The sequence below is a fragment of the Melozone crissalis genome, unplaced genomic scaffold (genome assembly GCF_028551555.1).
Source record: "Melozone crissalis strain CALT ecotype California unplaced genomic scaffold, PUWL_Pcris_2 ptg000280l_1, whole genome shotgun sequence".
Lineage (NCBI taxonomy): Eukaryota > Metazoa > Chordata > Aves > Passeriformes > Passerellidae > Melozone > Melozone crissalis.
This window is the reverse complement of record NW_026536034.1, coordinates 111,763-131,101: the sequence shown is the minus strand read 5'-3', so window position 1 is coordinate 131,101 and position 19,339 is coordinate 111,763. Positions and strand designations below refer to the sequence as shown.

Sequence of the window (19,339 nt, the reverse complement as noted above, 5' to 3'; positions counted from 1 at the left end):
ACTAGACATGGGTCTAGTAGACATGAGTAGCTCATGTAAGTTGGAGATGCGTCGTAATTTAGATGTGGCTGGTAGTAATGGCAGCTATATGCCATTAATCCTGATTGCTTCTACAAAGAATTGTATCTAGGAATGAAGACACTGGTGAAAGACAGAAAAATAGAATGGATATTGGGGAATAGAAAATTAGAATTGGGTATTGAGAGTATACTTCAGCAAAATATGTAAGCAAGAGCCTTCATTTTAAAACTGCTTGAAGCTATCCTTATTTGCCAGAATCATAGAAAATGCTGAATTGGAAGGGACTGATCAAGATTTAGTTTCTAATTTGTAGAAAACTAAAGAGAAGGAACTAGAATTCACTCAATAAAAGGCACAAAGGGGAACTGGGGGTAGGGAAGAGATCTGGACAAAGACTGAAATGAAAGCGAATGCATAAAGTTCAGAGGATTGAACAAGTGTCAGTATTTGGTCTTGGTATGCCAAATTAAGAAAGAAAGAAAGTGGTGAAATGGCTGAAGGGACTGAAATACTTCAGACAAAAAGGAGAGAAGGGAGATACAAACAGTACCAGCTGGGAGTAGCATGTACATTCCTCTGGCATTGGTGATGTGCCAGGAGGGGCTTGGGTTCTTTTTTTCCTGTTTTAATCTGAAGCTGCAGAAGATTTTGGTTAGTTTCTCTGAAAGACTAAACCAGGGCTTTATAAAAGGAAGGGTTACGTACCAGAGGTTCAGGTGAGGAGCTGTGGGCTGCAGGCAAGAGCCAGTGGGTGTGTGCATGCTGTCTGAAGTGGTGTTTGAGAACAGTGGTGTAAGAGGATATTGCATAATTTGTAGGGAGGAAAAGAAGAAAGAGGGATAGGAGAAGTCCTGCAAAATAATTGCAGTAGTTTGAACAGTGGACAGTAGGAAGTTTGCAGTGTGCATTTGTGTGGTTTTGAAGTAATTCACTTCCGCACCCATTGCTGGGTCTCTTCTTGCAAATCAGATGCCTGTTCTTTATTGGAGATAACTCTGTTTATCGTCTCTTCCTGGACATCACTGAGGCCAATCAAAACACAGTGTGGGCCACTGATCAATTCAACATTAATGGCCCACTTGGAAAGACTCGGTGAGGCAGTCAATTCTCTTTTGGGGAGCTCAGTTGGAAGAATAAGGAGCCTTACTCTTTGATATTATTACCTGACTTTGTCAAATATTTTCTGTCTCTAGAATTACAGTGTTTAAAAGAAACACATAAAAACATGGGGGTTTATGTTCAGATCACCCACTCAAAGGAATTTTGCACTGTATTACTTGGAGCATGTGGTGGTGGGCTGTTTCATGCCGTTTATGCTTTTACTGTTCAAGGAAAGGTTTGTTTTTACCCTTAAATGCAGGATCAGTGGTGTCTGTGAAGTTCAGGCATCTGGCTTTTTTTTTTTTTGCAAAAGTAGTGGTAAGATTTTTAGCACCATAAGCATTGCCGTTAATGGCAGAAATGAATTTGACATGATGTGACTCTCTGTTATCACAGCACTGGATACCAGTGTATTTACTATTCACCTGAAAACACAGCCAAGGCAAAAGAAGTTTGCAGCAACATCAGTCATCTGCAGCCTCTCATATCAAGCCATGCAGACCTGCTGCTCAGTTCTGCAAGCCAGCGTTCTCCAGACAGCTTGAAGAACTCTTTAAAGATGCTTTCAGAAAAAGTAAGATTCAAATCCTCACTGCAATGGAAAATGGAGTAACCAAGTCTCTCTAACTGCTGGGGAGGAAGGGGGGGGGGGGGGGGGTTTCTGCATCATTTGACTTTCACAGCATCAGGAAATGTTAAATAAACTCAGCTAAAATAAGCATCAAAATGTTGTTATTAGAAAAATAATGTTATTTAGCATTTCTGTAGGCCTTCCGTATAGAAAATTAATGAAATCTATAAAGATTGCTTTATTAAAAAGTGTAATTAATTTAATTTCATGTAGCTTCTTCATCCTCTAGTGGCTACATACTGGAGTTTATGAAAATATCAACAATTATAAATAATTTTGTAGTATGAGAAGTCTTTTTTTTTCATTCTCTTTCTATGATATTTCAAGCTGCTGGTTATGGGAGGTAGTTCAAGCCAGGTTGGTGTATAAGGTTTAGAATAACAGCATGATCAGAAATGGTGATGCAGCCTGGAAGGAGAAGCTGGGAAATTTGCTCTAGGAGATCTCAAAGTTTATTTCTCTTTTTCCTATTATATCTGTCTGTAGCTGTAACCTCTTCCTCATTTTAGTTCCTTTAGTTCTAAATTAGAGAAGATAATGTTCGCCGCTGGTCTCACAGACTGATAATGGAGATTAGCTGAAGCCTGTAGTGCTTCCCAGCATATGTTACCCTATAAAAATATGAGCCCTTATATGAATAACAATATGAACCCTGTGACCCGAGAGCTTGTGAAGAGTTTCCCATTTCTCCACGGGCCATCCCTTCAGCAGTATGATCCCAGTATGGCTCAATAACACGATCAGTAACCATTTCCATGCATCTTCAGCTATTGGGAAGTGACAGCCCTGTTGGTCTGTTGAGCACCATTACCCCAGCAGCTCCTCGTGCCATAGGAGGGTTTCAAATATTGATATTGAGCTTGGCCACTTGCTGGGAAGGCATTCCAGAAGAGCACTAGGGAGAGGAACATCGCTCTCAGCGGCAGATGTGTGAATCCACACTCGCTCTGAGAATGTGGAGTCGCTCTGAGCGTCAGGGGTGATGGAAGAAGGCAGAATTCAGCCTGGAAATGAAACAGAGGAATTTAAGGAGGGGGACTGTAGTGATTATGGTGTACCTCTGGATGCAGGAGGGCATTTTTAGCTGTGCATAGAAGAGTGAAGCTGCTCTGTTAGAGGTTAGTTCAAAGAAATCTGTATGCACAGGCAAAGCCAATCAGGCAAAGAAGGGTTTGTTCTGAAGATCCAAGGGGTGGTTGCTGAGCAATGTGCATTTTCTCTGCCATTGGCCTCTGGACAGGAGGAGGGGATGATTTCAGAGGCAGGAGCCATGGTACTAAAGTACTGCTTGAACCATGGCTCGCTAGAGACTCTGGCTATAAAAAGGGGACAAAAAAGACAATTCATTCAGTTTGCTAAAGCCTTAGGTATTTTACATTTATAGCTGGTGGCTTAGTTGAGTGTGTTCATATCAGCTTTTCAGGACCAGGATTAAATTGCTGTTAGTGCATGAGCTCAGGTTCCCAGAAGAAGGAGTCTCACCCCATGTACTCCTTGGATGTCTGTCTAGCCTCCACCTTTTGCTTGGAAGAGACAAATCCAGTTGTCTGAACAACTGCAGCAGGAGTGGTTCAATACCTGCTTCCCTGTCTATTACCAAATGCACTCCTAGGAAAAGGTGGACAATAGAGAAATAGGGTGGATTGCTGAGGAAGCAAGTGTGCTGGGACAGCTGCTTGTAAAGAGGGGAGGAGAGATGGGGAAGAGAGACCAAGAAACAGCTTCAGGAAAGAGAAATACAATTTCAAAGCCCTAAACTCAGTGAACCCACACAATACTGAAATTAGATCCCTCATGGTTAATTCAAAGCCTTATATTGCTGTCTTGAAATATTCTGTCTGTATAGTCTGGTACAGTACTGGAGAACCAAGACTACCAGAGTGTTCCTGCTTGCATTTAACACAGAGTAGCACATGCTCTGCTGAGTATAATGACATGATATCTGCTTGTGCTCCTGAGGCATATGTAGTGCTTTGCTATTCCATCTTTCCTGCACTTTTTGTATGTAAAAAATAAATGCTCTGATGTTTTAACTGGATAGATATTTAGAAAGTAAACATCTGTTTGAAGCCATAAAAATTATTTGCCTGGTGATTAAATTCTGCAAGTTTATTAAAAAACATATCACTTGGTATATATAAGAATTCTTTCTATAATTATTAGGTAGCAGTGAGTAAATCTGAATTATCAATAATGTGAATTACATTAAAGTGTTCATGTTGGAAATGGAAGGACTGGCTGCATGGATTGAAAGTGGAAAATGAAATCAAATAATTCCACTGCTGCTTCTTAAAAGGAGCTTATTTTCTCCTGTTAAGCATCTCCATATATAATTTACAGTTTCCTGTAGTGTTTTCCTGAGACTAACCTTTTATCATTCCTTTTTGTTAGTTGATTAAGGAAGCCTTTAGCTATCGACAAGTGTATCAGCATTTGCAGCTTGCAGCAGGCTTGATAAATTAATTTTCCAGCTATGCCTATCTTTGTTTGCAGGAATACTCTTTAGTAGAGTATCTGAAAGAATTTGCAGAGTTTTTATTTCTTTGTATAGACTGGTTTTGTGATTTCAGTGCAGTTTCATAAATAGTGATGTTCTGCAAATTTAGCTGTACTGAGCTGTTAGAAAGTGAAGTTAAAACATAGACTGCTGTAAAACCAATGGGATCTCTGAATGGAATTTAATTACAGAATTATTTGAGTTGCTGCATGAAAAATGGAGTCGCACTTCTGTACTGATTTTCTTTTAAAAACTAAATTTCCCTATAAAATATTTCTATTCAATTATATTACTTAAACTTTGCAGTCCTAGTGGGCATTATTTACATCAAGCTATCCAATTCTCCTAATTTTTTGAAATGTAAAGTTTTTTTGAGAGTTATTCTGAACCAGAAACGTGAAATTTTCTCAAACAGACATTGTGGGGAAGGTAGATATTAAACCTCAGCAAAACCATGATATTGCTGTTTTTAAGGGTAGACAAGTAATGGAGTTTCAACTCTCTTGCTATGGAACTGTAGAAGTGTTGAAGAGGAGCTTTGCTGTTACCACACAACCCCTCAAATCTCATTGTGCCATGGTAAGGCAAAGAATGGTGGGGTGTGATAGCACTATTCCCCAGAGACTAAGTCATTCTCCAGGCATGCACCATCTGGGTTGGAAATGTAGAAAACTGCAATTGTCCTGCAGAGCAATTCAGGACAACGAGGAGACAGTCCTGAGAAAACTGTTAAAAAATGGCCTTTCCCTCAGGCACCAAGTTGGTAATGAGGAGAAGGAATGGGTCTGGTAATATCGCCAGGGAGATGAGTAGCGTTGCCAAGTCTAAAGAATCCCAAGTCAGGTCTGATTTTGGTTTTAAAAAATCAATAATTTTTCTTAGATGTGCCTGCAGTTCTTATTTTTAGAACTGTAGAGATTTATTTGGAGTAAAATTTTCAGCCCGTCCATGTGAAACAATTCAGAAAGCATTTTTTTGGTAAACATAATGAAAATGGGAAAGGCAGAAACTTCTCATTTAAGTACCTCACCTAGCAGCTGGAGCCTTAAGAAAACCATTAATTTTTTAGAGCCTTTCTGTCTTAAATATCTGTAAACTTTTGAGAGGGTCTTGAGACAGGAAGGCAAGAAAAAGAAGTTGAGTAGGAGTGGGTGCAAAAGATGACCAGGTAGTATGAAGAAAGGGATAGGATAAGAAATGCAGAAACTGGGAGAAAAGACTTCCAGGAATATTCTCAGGAGTTCCAGGGAGGTGCTGGCACTTGGCACTTGTTTGTTTTGGGGTTTTTTTGGCTACTTTTCCCTCCAGTTTTTGCATAAGCAGCACATAAGGGCTGAAGAGAGCTTGGCTGGGCAGCCCTCATTTTTGGCATTTCCTGCTGGTTGAGGCTGGATCCTCTGACTCTTATCTACATACCTTCCCACATCCCTGTTTAATTAAGATTGTCTGCACAAAGGCATACTTTCCTTGTTGAGGTGGAAGGGAGATGAATAATGCAGGGAGGTTGAAGGATTTAAAAAATACGGTAAAATGCCAGCTGTAACAGTCAACATAGAAAAATGATGCAGAGATTGAATAGCATCTTCAGAAGACCCGAGAAGACAACTTCAGAGTTTCCTTTCTTTAAAATATACAAAAAAATCAAGCTTGAAATCAGGTGTCACCTACCATGATATCTGGGTTGACACCTACCAGTAGTAAAATTTATCTGTGGAAATACTGCTTTTGCAGATACTGCTATTTCAGCATTGTAGAGTGGTGGGTTTTATTTAGAGAGATTATTGAACTGGTTAATTGTGTTTTATCTTACACTTATTCAGAAATCATCGTGCTGTGGTTGGTTACTCTTGGAAGTGGTTCTTGTTGAGGCTTGCCTCTGAGGTGAAATTTGGAATTCAAATAAAATGTGAAAAGATTGTGATCTCTGACAGATAATGTGCTCCTGTGTTAGTGCTTAGAACACTGGGATTGTAGAATGTGATCTCTAAAACTCTTGAAATTTTCCTCATTATTTGTTGGCCTACTTTGTTTTCTGCCTCCCAGGCAGGCCTGAAACAAATAGCCGCTCTGCCTAAGGATAATTCAGTGTTACACAGCTTTGCTGCCATACCACATTCTTTGCTCTAACCTTTCCATTGGTTTGGTTTTTTCCCTAGACGGAGTTATTTGTGCACACGTTCAAGGACCAGCTGGTGAGAAGTGCCCTTCTAGCGCTGTACACGGCCCGGCCTGGCTGTGTGCTCAAGAAACCAGCTGTGCCCAGGAGCAGTGCAGAGGAAGGGGCTGATGCACAGCACCAGGACCATCCTGCTCACGTCAAAAGGCAGGACTCCATACCCCATCATTCTGAGTATGATGAGGAGGAGTGGGTAAGTGGACAGAAACCCTTGGCCAGTGAAACCCTACAAATTAGCATAAGCCACCTCAAGCCCTCAGTGTCCTTGTCACATGCCGTTGCAGGGGGCAAAGGGGTGCAAAACTGTAAAATTGTGCTTCTCAGATGCATCGCAGATATGCAGATTTTGAAGCTAAATTGCAAGGCTTTGCCTAAGTACAGTGTGCTGCTCTGAGACTGCCTAGTTGTGCATAGAACAGTGAAGGTGTTGAGTGTATTCTTGCCCAGACACAAGAATAGTCTTTGTTCTTACTTGGGTTGGTTTTGCTAGTTGGGCAGATTTAAGGACTGGAACAGTATATGCTGTTCACAGGGAAATGGTTTTTTTCTTCCCCACCCCCTGCAACACCCCTCTCCAGCCCTCAGGCTGTAATCATTTTAAATACACTGAATTAACCCTCAGCCCATTGCCCCTAGACTCTGTTCTTAGAAACTGTCTGAGGTTCTGTAAAAGAATTAAATACAGTGTTTGGATTTTAACATTCTTAGCATATCTTTCAAAGATATGTATTATTTATATGGCTGAAATGTTATAAATCAATTATTTTGGTGGATGTCTTCTTTAATAGGTCTGTTACTTTATTTCATACGTACTCAAGCTATTTTTATTCAGTCCAGGCTCATGCTTTGAGTTCATCACTGTATTCTCATAGACGTAAAGGATGTCAGCATATTCATCTCTATTGTAAATAATTAATAACTTGTGTGAGCTATGGTATTCCACCTAACCTGTAATTTTTTCCACACCAAAAATAAAGGAAGAAGAATATATTTCTTCTAGAAGAAAGGCAATTATTTCCAGCCCCATGCATTAAGTATTCGTGAGATTTAAACAATAAATAACTCATTATTTCATTTGTCCTCCAGTTTTAGAGCCTTTAATTCACTTTTTCTTGTTTTCTCAACAACCTGAGGGGCTGGAATGGTGCTCTTTGCTTGAACTAAAGCCAAAATGTTTGTTTTTAGCTGTTGAAACATTTAGAGATATAAATAACACAATAGTTTTTGTAAAAGAGATAAATTTTGCACTGGAAAAAGTGGCATTTGTGAAAGCTGCATTTTAATTTAGTACTGCAGTTCAGCATCTCTGAAGAGAAGATAGCTTTGCTGTAATTCATAACTAAAAGCTGCCAGGTGCTTGGTCCTCACCTATTAAACTGCATAAGTGGGTCATTTTAAACAGCATTCATTTTTTTCTGCTGAATTAGTAATCTTGATTCAAATTAAATGTATCTTTCACTGTTTTCTGAATTGAGCTGAGTCAGAGTCATTGTCAAACTTGAGACAGTATAAATTTTGGAGAAATTTTGTGATTTTTTCTGGATTTGAATGGTTAAACTTTTCAGTTATTTCTGTCAGTAGAGGTGATATGAGTTTTAATAATCAAATTGTGATTAGCACGATGGAAAGAGAAAGAATAAAGGCATGTAAAATTTGAAAAAACACTTAATCCACTGTGAAACACAACTATAAAGGGAAAAACTTTAATATATGTTGCTTTGTATGCACAATGCTCTATCCTCCTTTGCTGTTGTAGGTTTTTTCCTCACTATTATCAGTACTAAGTGTTATAAGTACTATTATAAGTACTAGTGTTACATTTTGCAGTTGGAACTTTAGTTTTGCCTGAAATCTACATCCTTAAACAACTCTTTAAGCTGACCCTTGAAGCAGCCCACGAGGGTGTTAATCTCTGAGCAGAGCTCAAAAAGGCCTTAAGGAATTATCTGAATATCCACTGAAATGAAGGCGACACAGCATCTTCAGAGTGCTTGGACGTGCAGATGCTGTGCCATACATGGCACAAGCAAAGCACACAGCTGAAGTGGTGTGTATGGAGGGACAAGAAGTGACTGAGGAGCTCTGTGGTGAATTCGGAAAGGCTGAGAATCCTTTAAAAACAGAAACAGCCTCTGGGACTCCACTGGCTGGCAGTGTTTAGAAGGAAGACATCCAGTCAGGTGCAGTGACAGAAAGGAGTGTCCATTCCTGCTCTCTGAAATGAGGAAGGTGTCTTAGTTTTTAATGATACTTTCTGATCAGATGGAACTTAATTACAATTTTTTCAGTTGGATGAATGAAAGAGAATTATTTTACAGGCTCATTTTTAATTGTCCTAGGAGAGGTGCCCAGCTTTCACTGATGCCAAGGCCTGCCTTTCCATCTTTTCATCTGCTTAAGAAGATGAAAGGTCAGTGCTAGGCTACAGGAAAATATTCTGGAAGTAGTAAAAGATGACAATAAGAAGTGACGAAGTGAAGGGAGACGGCCCATCTTAATTGATCAGCATCGAACTCCAATTTATTGATCCAACATGCACATTTTTATAACCGTGTTAATTAAGTTCATACATATTGCAAAACCCGAGCTCATCATTGGCTACAGATTACAGAGCAACCCCTCCTCTTGTTTTCAATACCTGTGGTTTGTTATTGAGACCAAAACTTGTGTTTCTCATCCTGTTATTAACTGTTCTCAAGGCCTCCATGTTTGTCACTGCTTTCCCATCACTACCCAAGGACAAGGTATTTACTTGTTATTAAAAACAAGCCTGAGAACTTTGCTGTTTACAGCTGCCTTTTACTTTTCAATCAGCTGTATATTTTCATGGCCTTTTTTCCTTCAAGCCATGTCTGAGCAAAATTCTCCAACAAAGAAACGGATTAATTTCTTCTCATGGAGAATCATAGAAGCCACTTGATTTTCAGTGATGGGAAACTGCAGTTTTACTTGAAAATTGTTCCTGCCAAACTGCAGAATTTCAACAGCCTTCTTAGATAAACGTGACTGCCTTTGGTGCAGACAGAATAACATCTCAATGAATGATAAATAGATGCCTCTACATTTTCTATCTGCCCACAATCCCAGGAGCCTCCTGTGTGGAGAAAAGGGGCTGTGAAACAGGCCCTTGCTCCCTCTCAGTTGCTTGTATATAAAAAAGCCAGATACATGATAATAAGAGTGAGCTTTCTGTCAACAGATGTTTATGAATTTCGCTTCTAAACCCTCAGGGAACGTTTGTGGGAATATTGTATAGAAATCATCTCAATGCTGGGTTAATAGTTGGTTTGAAAAAAGTGCTCTTTCCGATGTGAAACAAGGGCTCATATTTGTGTTGCTTGTGCAATAACTCCAGATGCTCTTTAAGAGCTTAATGCTTTTTTTGTGCAGGAATTAAGTTCCCCCATCACACAAAAGAAAAGGGAAATTAGATTGCTCCAACTTCTCTGAGCAACCTCACTTGCATATTCCTCAGCAACTTCAGTGACTGAAAGCTCTCTTATACTCTGGAGGATTCTTCATAGAATCCTTCTCCCCAGAATTATGCTTGTGGGCGGTAAAAATCAGTAGTTTCACACATATTGTAAATGTTTTTTCAGGATTGCTTGAAGTGCATAGAGGAGGAAACTTTTGAAGGAATCTATACCTGCCCTCAGTCTTTTGTGTCCTCAGGAGGAGGGAGCAGGGCATAAGATAAGATCCCTCTAGTCAGGCTGAAGCGAGGCATATAGTTGAAAAGTGACATTAGATTTAAATGTTTGCCTTAGCAGTGGCTCTAGATTTGCCTCCACTCAAAATCCAAGGGTTGCCATTTAAACGGAACTATGCTATTTCTCTGAGTTCTCAGTTTTCTTTAACCTTCTCTCTTGGTATTTTTGCAACTTCATTTTTCTGCCTGAAGACCTGACAAATACATAATGCTTCTGGCTCTGTAAAATACAAAACAAAGCAGTGATGTTAAATTCCCATTTTTAACCCTCAAGCAAACTCTGGTTGCTCTGCAATACTTTCAGAATGACTCAGCATTGAAACATATACTTGGAGAGGGAAGGGTGGTTTCTGTGGGTTTGTTATGGTTTGGTTTTAGTCTGATTGCTTGTCTTGTGAACAGCCTCATTACTTGTATGGCTTGGTTTCTTCCTTCTTATTCAGTGCTGCAAAAGTGGGTGCAAAAGCTTTGATTATCCATAACAGCTCTTTCTTATGCTCCACATGATTTCTTTTCCTCTCTGCTTGTACAGAACTTTTTGTACCTCTCTATTACTTCCCTAATTCTCCTATTGTAAACTCAGTTAAGTGTGACGGTTGCAGTTTGTGTGAGAGGTGAGGAACAAAACTGAAATTGTGTTAGCTAATAAATATGCCATGACAGCAAGTTTCTCATTTTAGTCCTTGAATTAACATTTTCTTCAGCAGAGTAACTGATGTGATAAAATACAGGATATGTTAAATTATCAAAAAGAGGTTATTAAACACTGTGACAAAACTGGCCCACACAAGGTTTCATTTGTCAAGCTTTGAGTGTGTCTGTACTCTTAAGGTATCATTTAAATAGACAAGCTGCTCAGTTCCTTGCTATTAGACCTGAAACTTTGTCTGCATTATGTCGAGTTTGAAGCGCTTGTGCACAGTGTCTAAAACCATAAAAGTTTGGGTTCATTTACGCTGCAAGAGAATCTCCATGAAAAAGGCTCAGGTTGGTAATAGGCTGAAGGATGAGAGGAGCAGTCGTATGCTAACATCATGAATAACTTACTATTGTCCCTTTTTGGTTTTTTTTCTGCAGTAACATGCAGTGATAATTCTGGTCTTTTCAGGACAGGGTCTGGGCCAACGTGGCAAAGAGTTTGAACTGCCTTATTGCCATGGTGGACAGGCTGCTTGAAAAGGACAACATCAGCAACATCAAAGAGGGTGAAAATGAGCCTTCAGCAGAAGATTGCAAGGTGTTGCATACAGGCGGTAAGCAACCTCCCCTAATTTTTTTTTTTTTAGTCATTGACAAGAGTAAAGAAAAATTTGCACAGCTACAGAAAAGTCATCTAGAGAAGACTCCATAGTATCTTTGATGAGAGTGCTAATGGCAAGGTTTACACATTTGTGGGAGGTTATTTATCAAAGTACAGCTTTAATGTGTGCTCAGACTGCTTGCCATGTGCAGTTGTTTGTGCTAGAGTGTAAACCTTTTGAAACTAGAGTCTTTTCTTTTTGTAGGCTGATGTAATTTAATTTACTCTAGATTTTACTTGCGTGTAGTATTTTGAGGAAAAAAAAAATTGGACTGTGTCTTACCCCATAGAAAATTTGTAAGGAAAGGTGAACATTCTGAATCAGTGTCATTCTCCTGCAAATGCTTCTGCTTTTCTGAGGTGATATACTGATTTTTATTTTCTGATTTGATAAAATTCATGTTTACCTGGATATACCTGTCAGCCTGTGTCAAAAGGTCAAATGGAATAATTCAGTGGGATGATGTAAAGAAAATTTTGTGACAAGGGTCCTTGTCACCTTCTGATCTTCTCCTTCTCATCTTCTGATCTTCTTCTGATCTTCTCCTATGATTCATGTTTGCATTCTTGATGCATAGATTATATCTGCTTAATAAGTCTAATGGGATTTTCTAGTCTGAAAGTGTGTTGCAATAAATGAAACAGATCCTTAGTGATGGTGGTAGTAGTCCTAATGGAAGGACATCAGAGCCAACCTTTGTGCCACTCTTTGGCTAAATAAATCAACTCCCCATACAAAACAACAAACCAACACAACTGCTTTATTTTGTACAGTTTTGTATAGTTTCAATTTTCTTTTTTTTCATTGTGCATTTTATCCTGTGTCTTCCCTTACATGTTCTCCACGGAATTTAATGACATCATTTTATATAAAGACTTTTAAAGTTATCAGTACTCACTTGTAATTTATTTCTTACACAACAAGAATTAAAATCACTTTTAAAGTTTTATGTCATTTGTGTAGTACTGGTGAGATCTGTGAATTCTGGTTGTAGTATTGATTTTTAATGCAGCTGTAACATCTGCATTTTACCAGTGTGAGAGGTTTATGCTGGAGTCCTGGCATCCTTGTTTTCAGTGCAAGATGTGTTGGACTTGATTTTGTGTGATTTGTTCAGAGAGCAGCTTATTCCTTATCTGTTTGGTTCTCTAAGTTTCTGTCTACCAGGCATGTAATGTTAGACAGGAGGGTGATATAATCTCTGCTCTCTAGTGAAGGCTTGCAGGTGAAAAATATCAACACAGCTTTCTACACCTTTCCCGCCTTCCTCAGAGAAAGTACAAATATTCAACAGCTAGGTAGGTGTAGTTTTGAACTTGGGAGAATCCTTAGATGGTGGGCCTTTTACAGACTTTTACAGACTTTTCCCTAATTTCCTTCACTCTCTTCAACCCCCTGAGTATCTCCTCTGCTATACGCCGTGTTATGGATTTAACCAGCACAGGCAAATGAAATATTGGTTACAACTTTTAGGTCACAAGCCAAAAACAAAAAAGGAAAAAGCAAAGTTGCATCATTTAAAGTACTGTAATAAGGCAGCCATCAAGTCATCAAGTAGAATGAAAGGTAGCTCTTGCTTAGCAATAATGATAATAGTGATGGTTAGAAAATTTTAGATGAGCTTCATCCAGCTGAGAGGTTGTCTTCTGGAGCTGGTGGGCCAAAGACACAAAAAATATCCAACTGCTATGATGCTGGAATAAATCCTTGCTTTTTTCTTCATTTCAGAGCCATCCCTATTTCTCTTGAATAAGTACAGGTGTCCTTCAGTGAGAGCAGTGCTTTTGTTGAGCTGTCCTGAAAGTTCTCTAACACTCCCTCACATGAGAGCTGCAGAGATCTGTGGGGCAAACTGCTGTGTTTTCATGTCCTTTTTGAGTAAGACATCGTTTTAGGAATGCCTTGGACAGTTTATAGGACTTTCAAGGTCACATAGAGATGGAGACGTTTTAAAATTGCTTTCTTTTATAGGACTAACTTGAAAGATGGAGCTTTCCGAAGAGCTTTCCAGGTGTGTGCCAAAGTTGGTTCCCTAATGATTTTCAAAACTTTGGGGCCAGAATTTTTCATGCTTGACTTCTCTATGAGAGTGTGGGTGTAGATGTTTGTTTTTCTCTGCATCTCCCTCTCTGAAATTTAACGTGAAACCCTAAGGCTGCACTGTGAAGCAACTACACAGAGGTTGAGATTCCAAGTTTACAGTTACAAATTTGGCTTTAATTCTGCTTCATTTTAAACTTGAAGCCTGATTATGAGTTCACAGCATTTTCCTAGATGCAAAATCACACTGTGTACGCCCATAGATACATTTCTAAAATAACAGACTTTTGCACTACTTAAAATTCACAAACGTGACATAAATGAAAAGCTTGCCACATCTTGCTTATATATTATACATAATTTGAGCATATTTGAGCATAATGTATTTCATTAATACTGCAAATATATGGCACAGGTTGATCTTTAAGTCTGAAACTGCTTTAGTTGATACTCAGAGAAATTGGGCTGCTTTTGTAAGAAAAAGAATGCAGAGTTTTGAACAAAATAATAACAAATAAGCCTTGAAGTATGAGATTAAATTTTTGCTTATTTAGTGAACCTGACTGGTTTTTTGTAGCATATAGCAATGAAAGACCTTTCAAAAAATGCACATCTGTTCATTTTAGATGATAGAAAATATTATGACAATATTTTGATGCAATAGCATTTTCATATAAATTTAGATATTGTTGTAACATATATTCAGAGTTTCCTAAAGTAGGTTGATATTTGCAGTCTCAGTGACTATGGCATTGTGTGATCTTACTCTCTTTTTTCAAACATGTTTATATTTGTTGTTTGGAATCTTTGTAATTGGAGATACTGGAGCACTTTTTTTTGCTGTACTCTGCCTTTCAATGTGAATTATACCTTCCTTAGCCTTAACTTTTCATGCAGTCTGACCTTTGAGTGTATTCTAAAGACTGAATTTGAGTTACAGTTACCAAGGTAACATGCTATGGTTTCATCAGTCGCAGGATTATGAATCCTCTGCAGGATAAATCAGGAAGAGTAGAAGGATTTTTAAGGAGAGGGCTTTTTTGTTGTTCTTCTGACTCTAGTCTGGTTTGCCTTGGAGAAATATGTGACAACATTAAATTCTTTTCACTTTTGCCTTTTCGTTTTCCGTGAGAGTTGTGATGTGAAAGCCTGTCCTGCAGCATTAGAGGTGCCAGTAGAACACAGCGTTGGCTCTGGTGCTGGCACAGCCCCGACAGATGTCTGTGCTTGGCTGCTGCATGTGGCTGCTGTTTCTGTCTGCTGCTCGTGCCTCCTGTCAGAGCTCCCACCCAGCCGTTCCCTCGCTGCCTCTGCGTGAGGACTCCCCCATTTGATACACACAGGATCCACCTAGCATCACAAACAATTTGAGTTGCCAGTGTGATTGCACCTGGATTTTGCCTTTAAGTGAATTATGGAATCATGAGCTCCGTGAACTGGCCCTTGATAACCTTCAGCATAGGTTTGCAAAGAGCACCTGGGGAACATTGCCACATTTCCTAGCTGGAATTACAGGAGACCTCTGTTCATACTCACATTGCTACAGACACATGTGGGTTTATTTTTCTTGTATTATCTCATACCTGTTGGGGACTATATAAGTTTAGATTCAAAATTTCGGACTTTCATTGCCCTGGGGATGGGGACTACATCTTTCGTTGCATCCCTTCCAATGCAGGCTGGTAGAAGTGGGAAATAAAGCTATGTTCTGTGGGAAATAAAGCCGTGCTCTAGTTTTATTGGAATCTTCAGAAAAGCTTTTATTATAAAATATTGTTTAGTCATGAAGATGAAAAATTTTTCTGTGGTCTGTGTCCTTGAGCAGCAGACATAATTTATTTAGAGCAGTCACATGTGAAAAGCTTTCTCTTTCCTTCCTCTTCCTCACATTTTTCCTTCCTTTTCTTTGAAGCTTGTATTTACAAAAGTTTTACTTATGCTTTTTTTTCCCCTTTTCCCCTCTCTTCTGTGTCATCCTTTTCTTTTTGATAGGATCCTTATCTGGGCTGAATGTAGCCCAGGAATACAAGACAATCCCCTTCAGCAGTACTTTCTCTAAGTACTTTGGCTAAAAACAGAAGCTGAAAAATATGTAAGGGAAAGACTGTTTAACTGAATCAACAAACTAAAACAAGATATAAGAATATTTAGTTGCACAGCATTCACAGAACCTTCCTATGCTTAAAGTGTATTAGATTTTCTTAGCTTTGTCTTTTATTACCTTTGTCCTCTCTTTCTGTTTTCACTCTGACTAAGCATGCTGAGATGCTCATGTAGGTATTATTGGATGGTTTTGGGTTTAGCTATTAATCCATGTGACAGTGGAGAAAATCTTGGATGGTTGCAGTGGAATAATAAATCCCAAGAATTCCAAATTTCTGGACACCCAAACTGTGCAAAGCAAACTGCTACCTTCAAGTGCAGGAACACCAGGAAATCTTATTCAGGTTTTTATTGTTCCTGCAAGAACTGCTGCAGCATTATGAGTACAAAGCCTCCTCCTTTTTCAAAGAGCTTAGCCCTCAGCTACAGTTCAGCTGAGCTCCAAGAGCTGCGTGGCAAAATAAAGAAATAAGGCACTGACCTTTTTATGGTGCAAAGTTGAATATGTGCAATCTTCTGTCTTTTTAAACCTCCCTTTAAAAAAAAAAAAAACATTAATTCAAAGACTGTTCCTTTCCTAAGTCAGTAAAATCAAATTCTGGGTTAATTATTTCATGCTGATTTTAGGGATTTACTGCTGCTGTGTTGGTTGGTTGGTTTGATTTGCCTGCCTTTTTCATTAAAACAGAGTTTGTCTAATGATCACTTTGTGATATAAAGACAACTCATTTATGTTTTTTTACCTCTAATTATTTCAATTCTGTCATGGAATATTTTTATGATCAGGTAGCGAGTGATTAATTTAAGTGAAACGTTACCTCGTGGGTATCTGCTGTTACATTTATACGTCACATTTATATTTGTATTTCTTACATTTGTGTGGCTGTAGTGCCCCCCTTTGCTTTAAGGGCACAACATTATGCATTCTTCTGCTTTTTCTTTAAGGTTTGGTTTTTTAACTTCATACCATTCAAGTTTTGAAGTGACTTAAAGCAATTTATGGATTTTAGGTGGCACAAATAGCAGTGACAAAATTGGCTTTTTTAATCTGTTGCTAGGGCTAAAGGAGATAGGAGTACTATGCTGAAGCATCCTTTTTGGTTACCAGCATATTTTAATGAGCATTTCAGTGGGCCTGACTTTGAAAAGACCAGAAGCTTGCTTTTCTGCCAAAGTTTATAAAATTTAACATGTGGTTTGACATATTGCAACTTGGATATGAGCACGCAGAACTGACTAGCTGGGTGCTAAGCAGGTCATTTGCCTGCACAGCCTGTTGATTACAGGAACATGGGGCTGAAGGGCGTTTTCCAGTAACCAAAGGGCAAATCCTGTCACAGACTGAGCTGCCATCACTCTCTTGGCAATGAACATGGAATATTTACTCAGTGCTTTGTGGAACATGCACTTTTGTTTTAATCTCATTCTAACTGCATAGCGGTGGTACTGTCCTTTTAGTTTCATCCTTTAATTTTTTAATTTAATATGTTTGGTTTTCATGCCTTGTTTTAGTTTCCCGTGGCTGACTAGCTCTATTTTTGTGCTGAGTTTCTTTGCTTTATCCGGAGACTCTGACAGTTCTTCTGGATGCTAAGTGTTCCAAACTGACAGGCTGCCCATGTCATTTTAGCAACCTGCCAGTCATCCCGGAGTCTCCTTGTCGCTTCTGTTCTTGCTTCTAATCTCCTTTTTTTAGATGGTCACTCATTCAGTTAATTCTTCACCCCTTCTTCAAACAATTTTCTGCTGTGATTTTAATTTAAAAGAAAGTTGAGATCCGAAGGCTCAATGTGTGTGAGTCCATGAATGTGTTAAAAGCAATAATTTGTATTATTCCTTTCCTGAAGTGATTCTACAAAGGTATTCTGAAAAATATCTTATTCTAAAATGTATACAATATGATTTACTGAGTCACTCTAAGAGAACTCTTAGACTTTAGACTTTGAGCTTACTTTGCTGCTGATGCTTTTATTGGCATATGTATATTGCTTAAATTAATAAAGGATTGTAATTTGACTGAGACTTTAGATTGCCTGATCTGTCTACACTGGCTTCCAGTACATTACACTTTTTTGTCTACCTTATTTCTAAACTCGTCTGTGTTTTGCAGCAGCCTCTGGTTGTTCTTTTGCTTTTATTCCCTGGAATAAACACCACAGTTAGTTCTTGTTATTTTCTCCTCAGGAAGAGGGGAAATCAAGTTGCTGCTCAGTCTTTTTCATCAGCTTAAGGAGATTAAATCTTGGTAGCTCTGCGCTGCAAGCTCTCCATTTTTCCAGCAGCCTCTCTAAAACGTGTACACCAGCGTTTGGCACACAGCGTGTCATCACTCTGTTAGCCAATGACATGTATAAAATCACCTGGAGCTTGTGCCTGGGGGTGGCTCATGGTCTGTTTTGTCAGGATGACACTCGCTTCAGAACTGCTTTTTTCCAGGGAATGCTTCCTCAGTCTGTGTTACTTACTCATGGTTAAATATGTATGACTGTGGTAAAACTCATGTTGTCTGACCACAAAGTTAACAAAGAGCTCATCCGATTCTCTGTGCATGCTCTGTCCTTGTTCCCCTTTCCTGCTCCTTGCTTTCTCTAATTTCTCCCAGCTTTCAAAGCTCTCTGCAGTCTTCTTGGCTGCAGTTTTATTAATTTGTGTGTTTTTCTGGAGCTCAGCCAAATTGACTGGCAACAGGCAGCTGTCTTCTGCCTCAAGAACTTCCTCAGTTCTAATGAGGTTTTACTGGCCTGACTCAGAATGTTACCTGAAACAACACGCTGCTGTCTTGCACCTAATTACAACAGATTTTAATTATCATTGATTCTTAATTACACTGACCTACAGAAAATATGAGCCAATTATAGACTGTTGCATTGTCAGTTGCATTCCCAACTTTTATATAGATTCTTCTAGAGTGTTGATTTCCCTCATTTCAAACTGTACAATCAAACTGAGATGTAGATTCTGAAGGAGGGGGATTTATTTATTTGTTTTTATTATTTGCTCAACTTAGGGGTAGGCAAAGCCATATGCAACTACCAGGCAGGTCTGATTTTATTAAATCATATAAAATTCAGGAGTAGCTGGGATTATTGGGCAAGTTTGTGTAAGGTGTTCCAATTCTCCTCCATTCCTAGTTATCACTGTTTCATTTGTAATGTATTAAGGAATCACATTTTTCAATCATTTCATGAGTGTTTTTTTTAATATGCCTAGCGTGTATTTTCATAGAGAAAAACATGTTTCAAAATACTCTGCATCTCTCTGATAGAAATAGCTAAAATGAGTTCAAAATGTCTAAATGTTTAAAGAGAACAACATAGAATCTAAAAAAAAAGGAATATGGTCTGAAGCTTTTTATATTTCCAGCCTGTAGATTAAGTAGGTGATACCCTTCCAGATACCTATTTGTTATTGTGTTTTACCCTCCAGCACCCACCTTTTCTTAAATATTTGGTTATTCTCTCTGGTTTTGCATTTTTGATGCTATTTCATTTCTTACATAGCCAGTTCTGAGTCCTGAAAGGAGACTCCATCGCCACTGTATTAATCTCTGTGTGCTAAATGAGGTTTTATGTGTTTCCCTGTGTACTCTGTTTGTGACACTTGAATACCAGTTTTACAGGGATGCTGGGACTGTTGGAAAAGGCCATTGTTTCAGAGTGCAGTTGGATTCAGGCCAGGGATTTAACCCCATTCCCAGTGGTAAGATGGAATCCTGCTTATAAGTATGTTCTCCAGTGGCATTTGTGGTCCCACAGTGGTC

General features: G+C 38.8%; 1 protein-coding gene across 1 annotated transcript in view; it reads left to right on the top strand.

The window, feature by feature from the left end:
- Positions 1 to 19,339, top strand: part of LOC128949760 (type II inositol 3,4-bisphosphate 4-phosphatase-like) — an 88,316-nt gene that overhangs the window by 33,326 nt on the left and 35,651 nt on the right. The window contains exons 5-7 of the mRNA XM_054294619.1: positions 1,519 to 1,696; positions 6,407 to 6,619; positions 11,244 to 11,388. Of these exons, the coding sequence (XP_054150594.1) occupies positions 1,519 to 1,696; positions 6,407 to 6,619; positions 11,244 to 11,388 (536 nt within the window). The remainder of the gene's footprint in view (positions 1 to 1,518; positions 1,697 to 6,406; positions 6,620 to 11,243; positions 11,389 to 19,339) is intronic.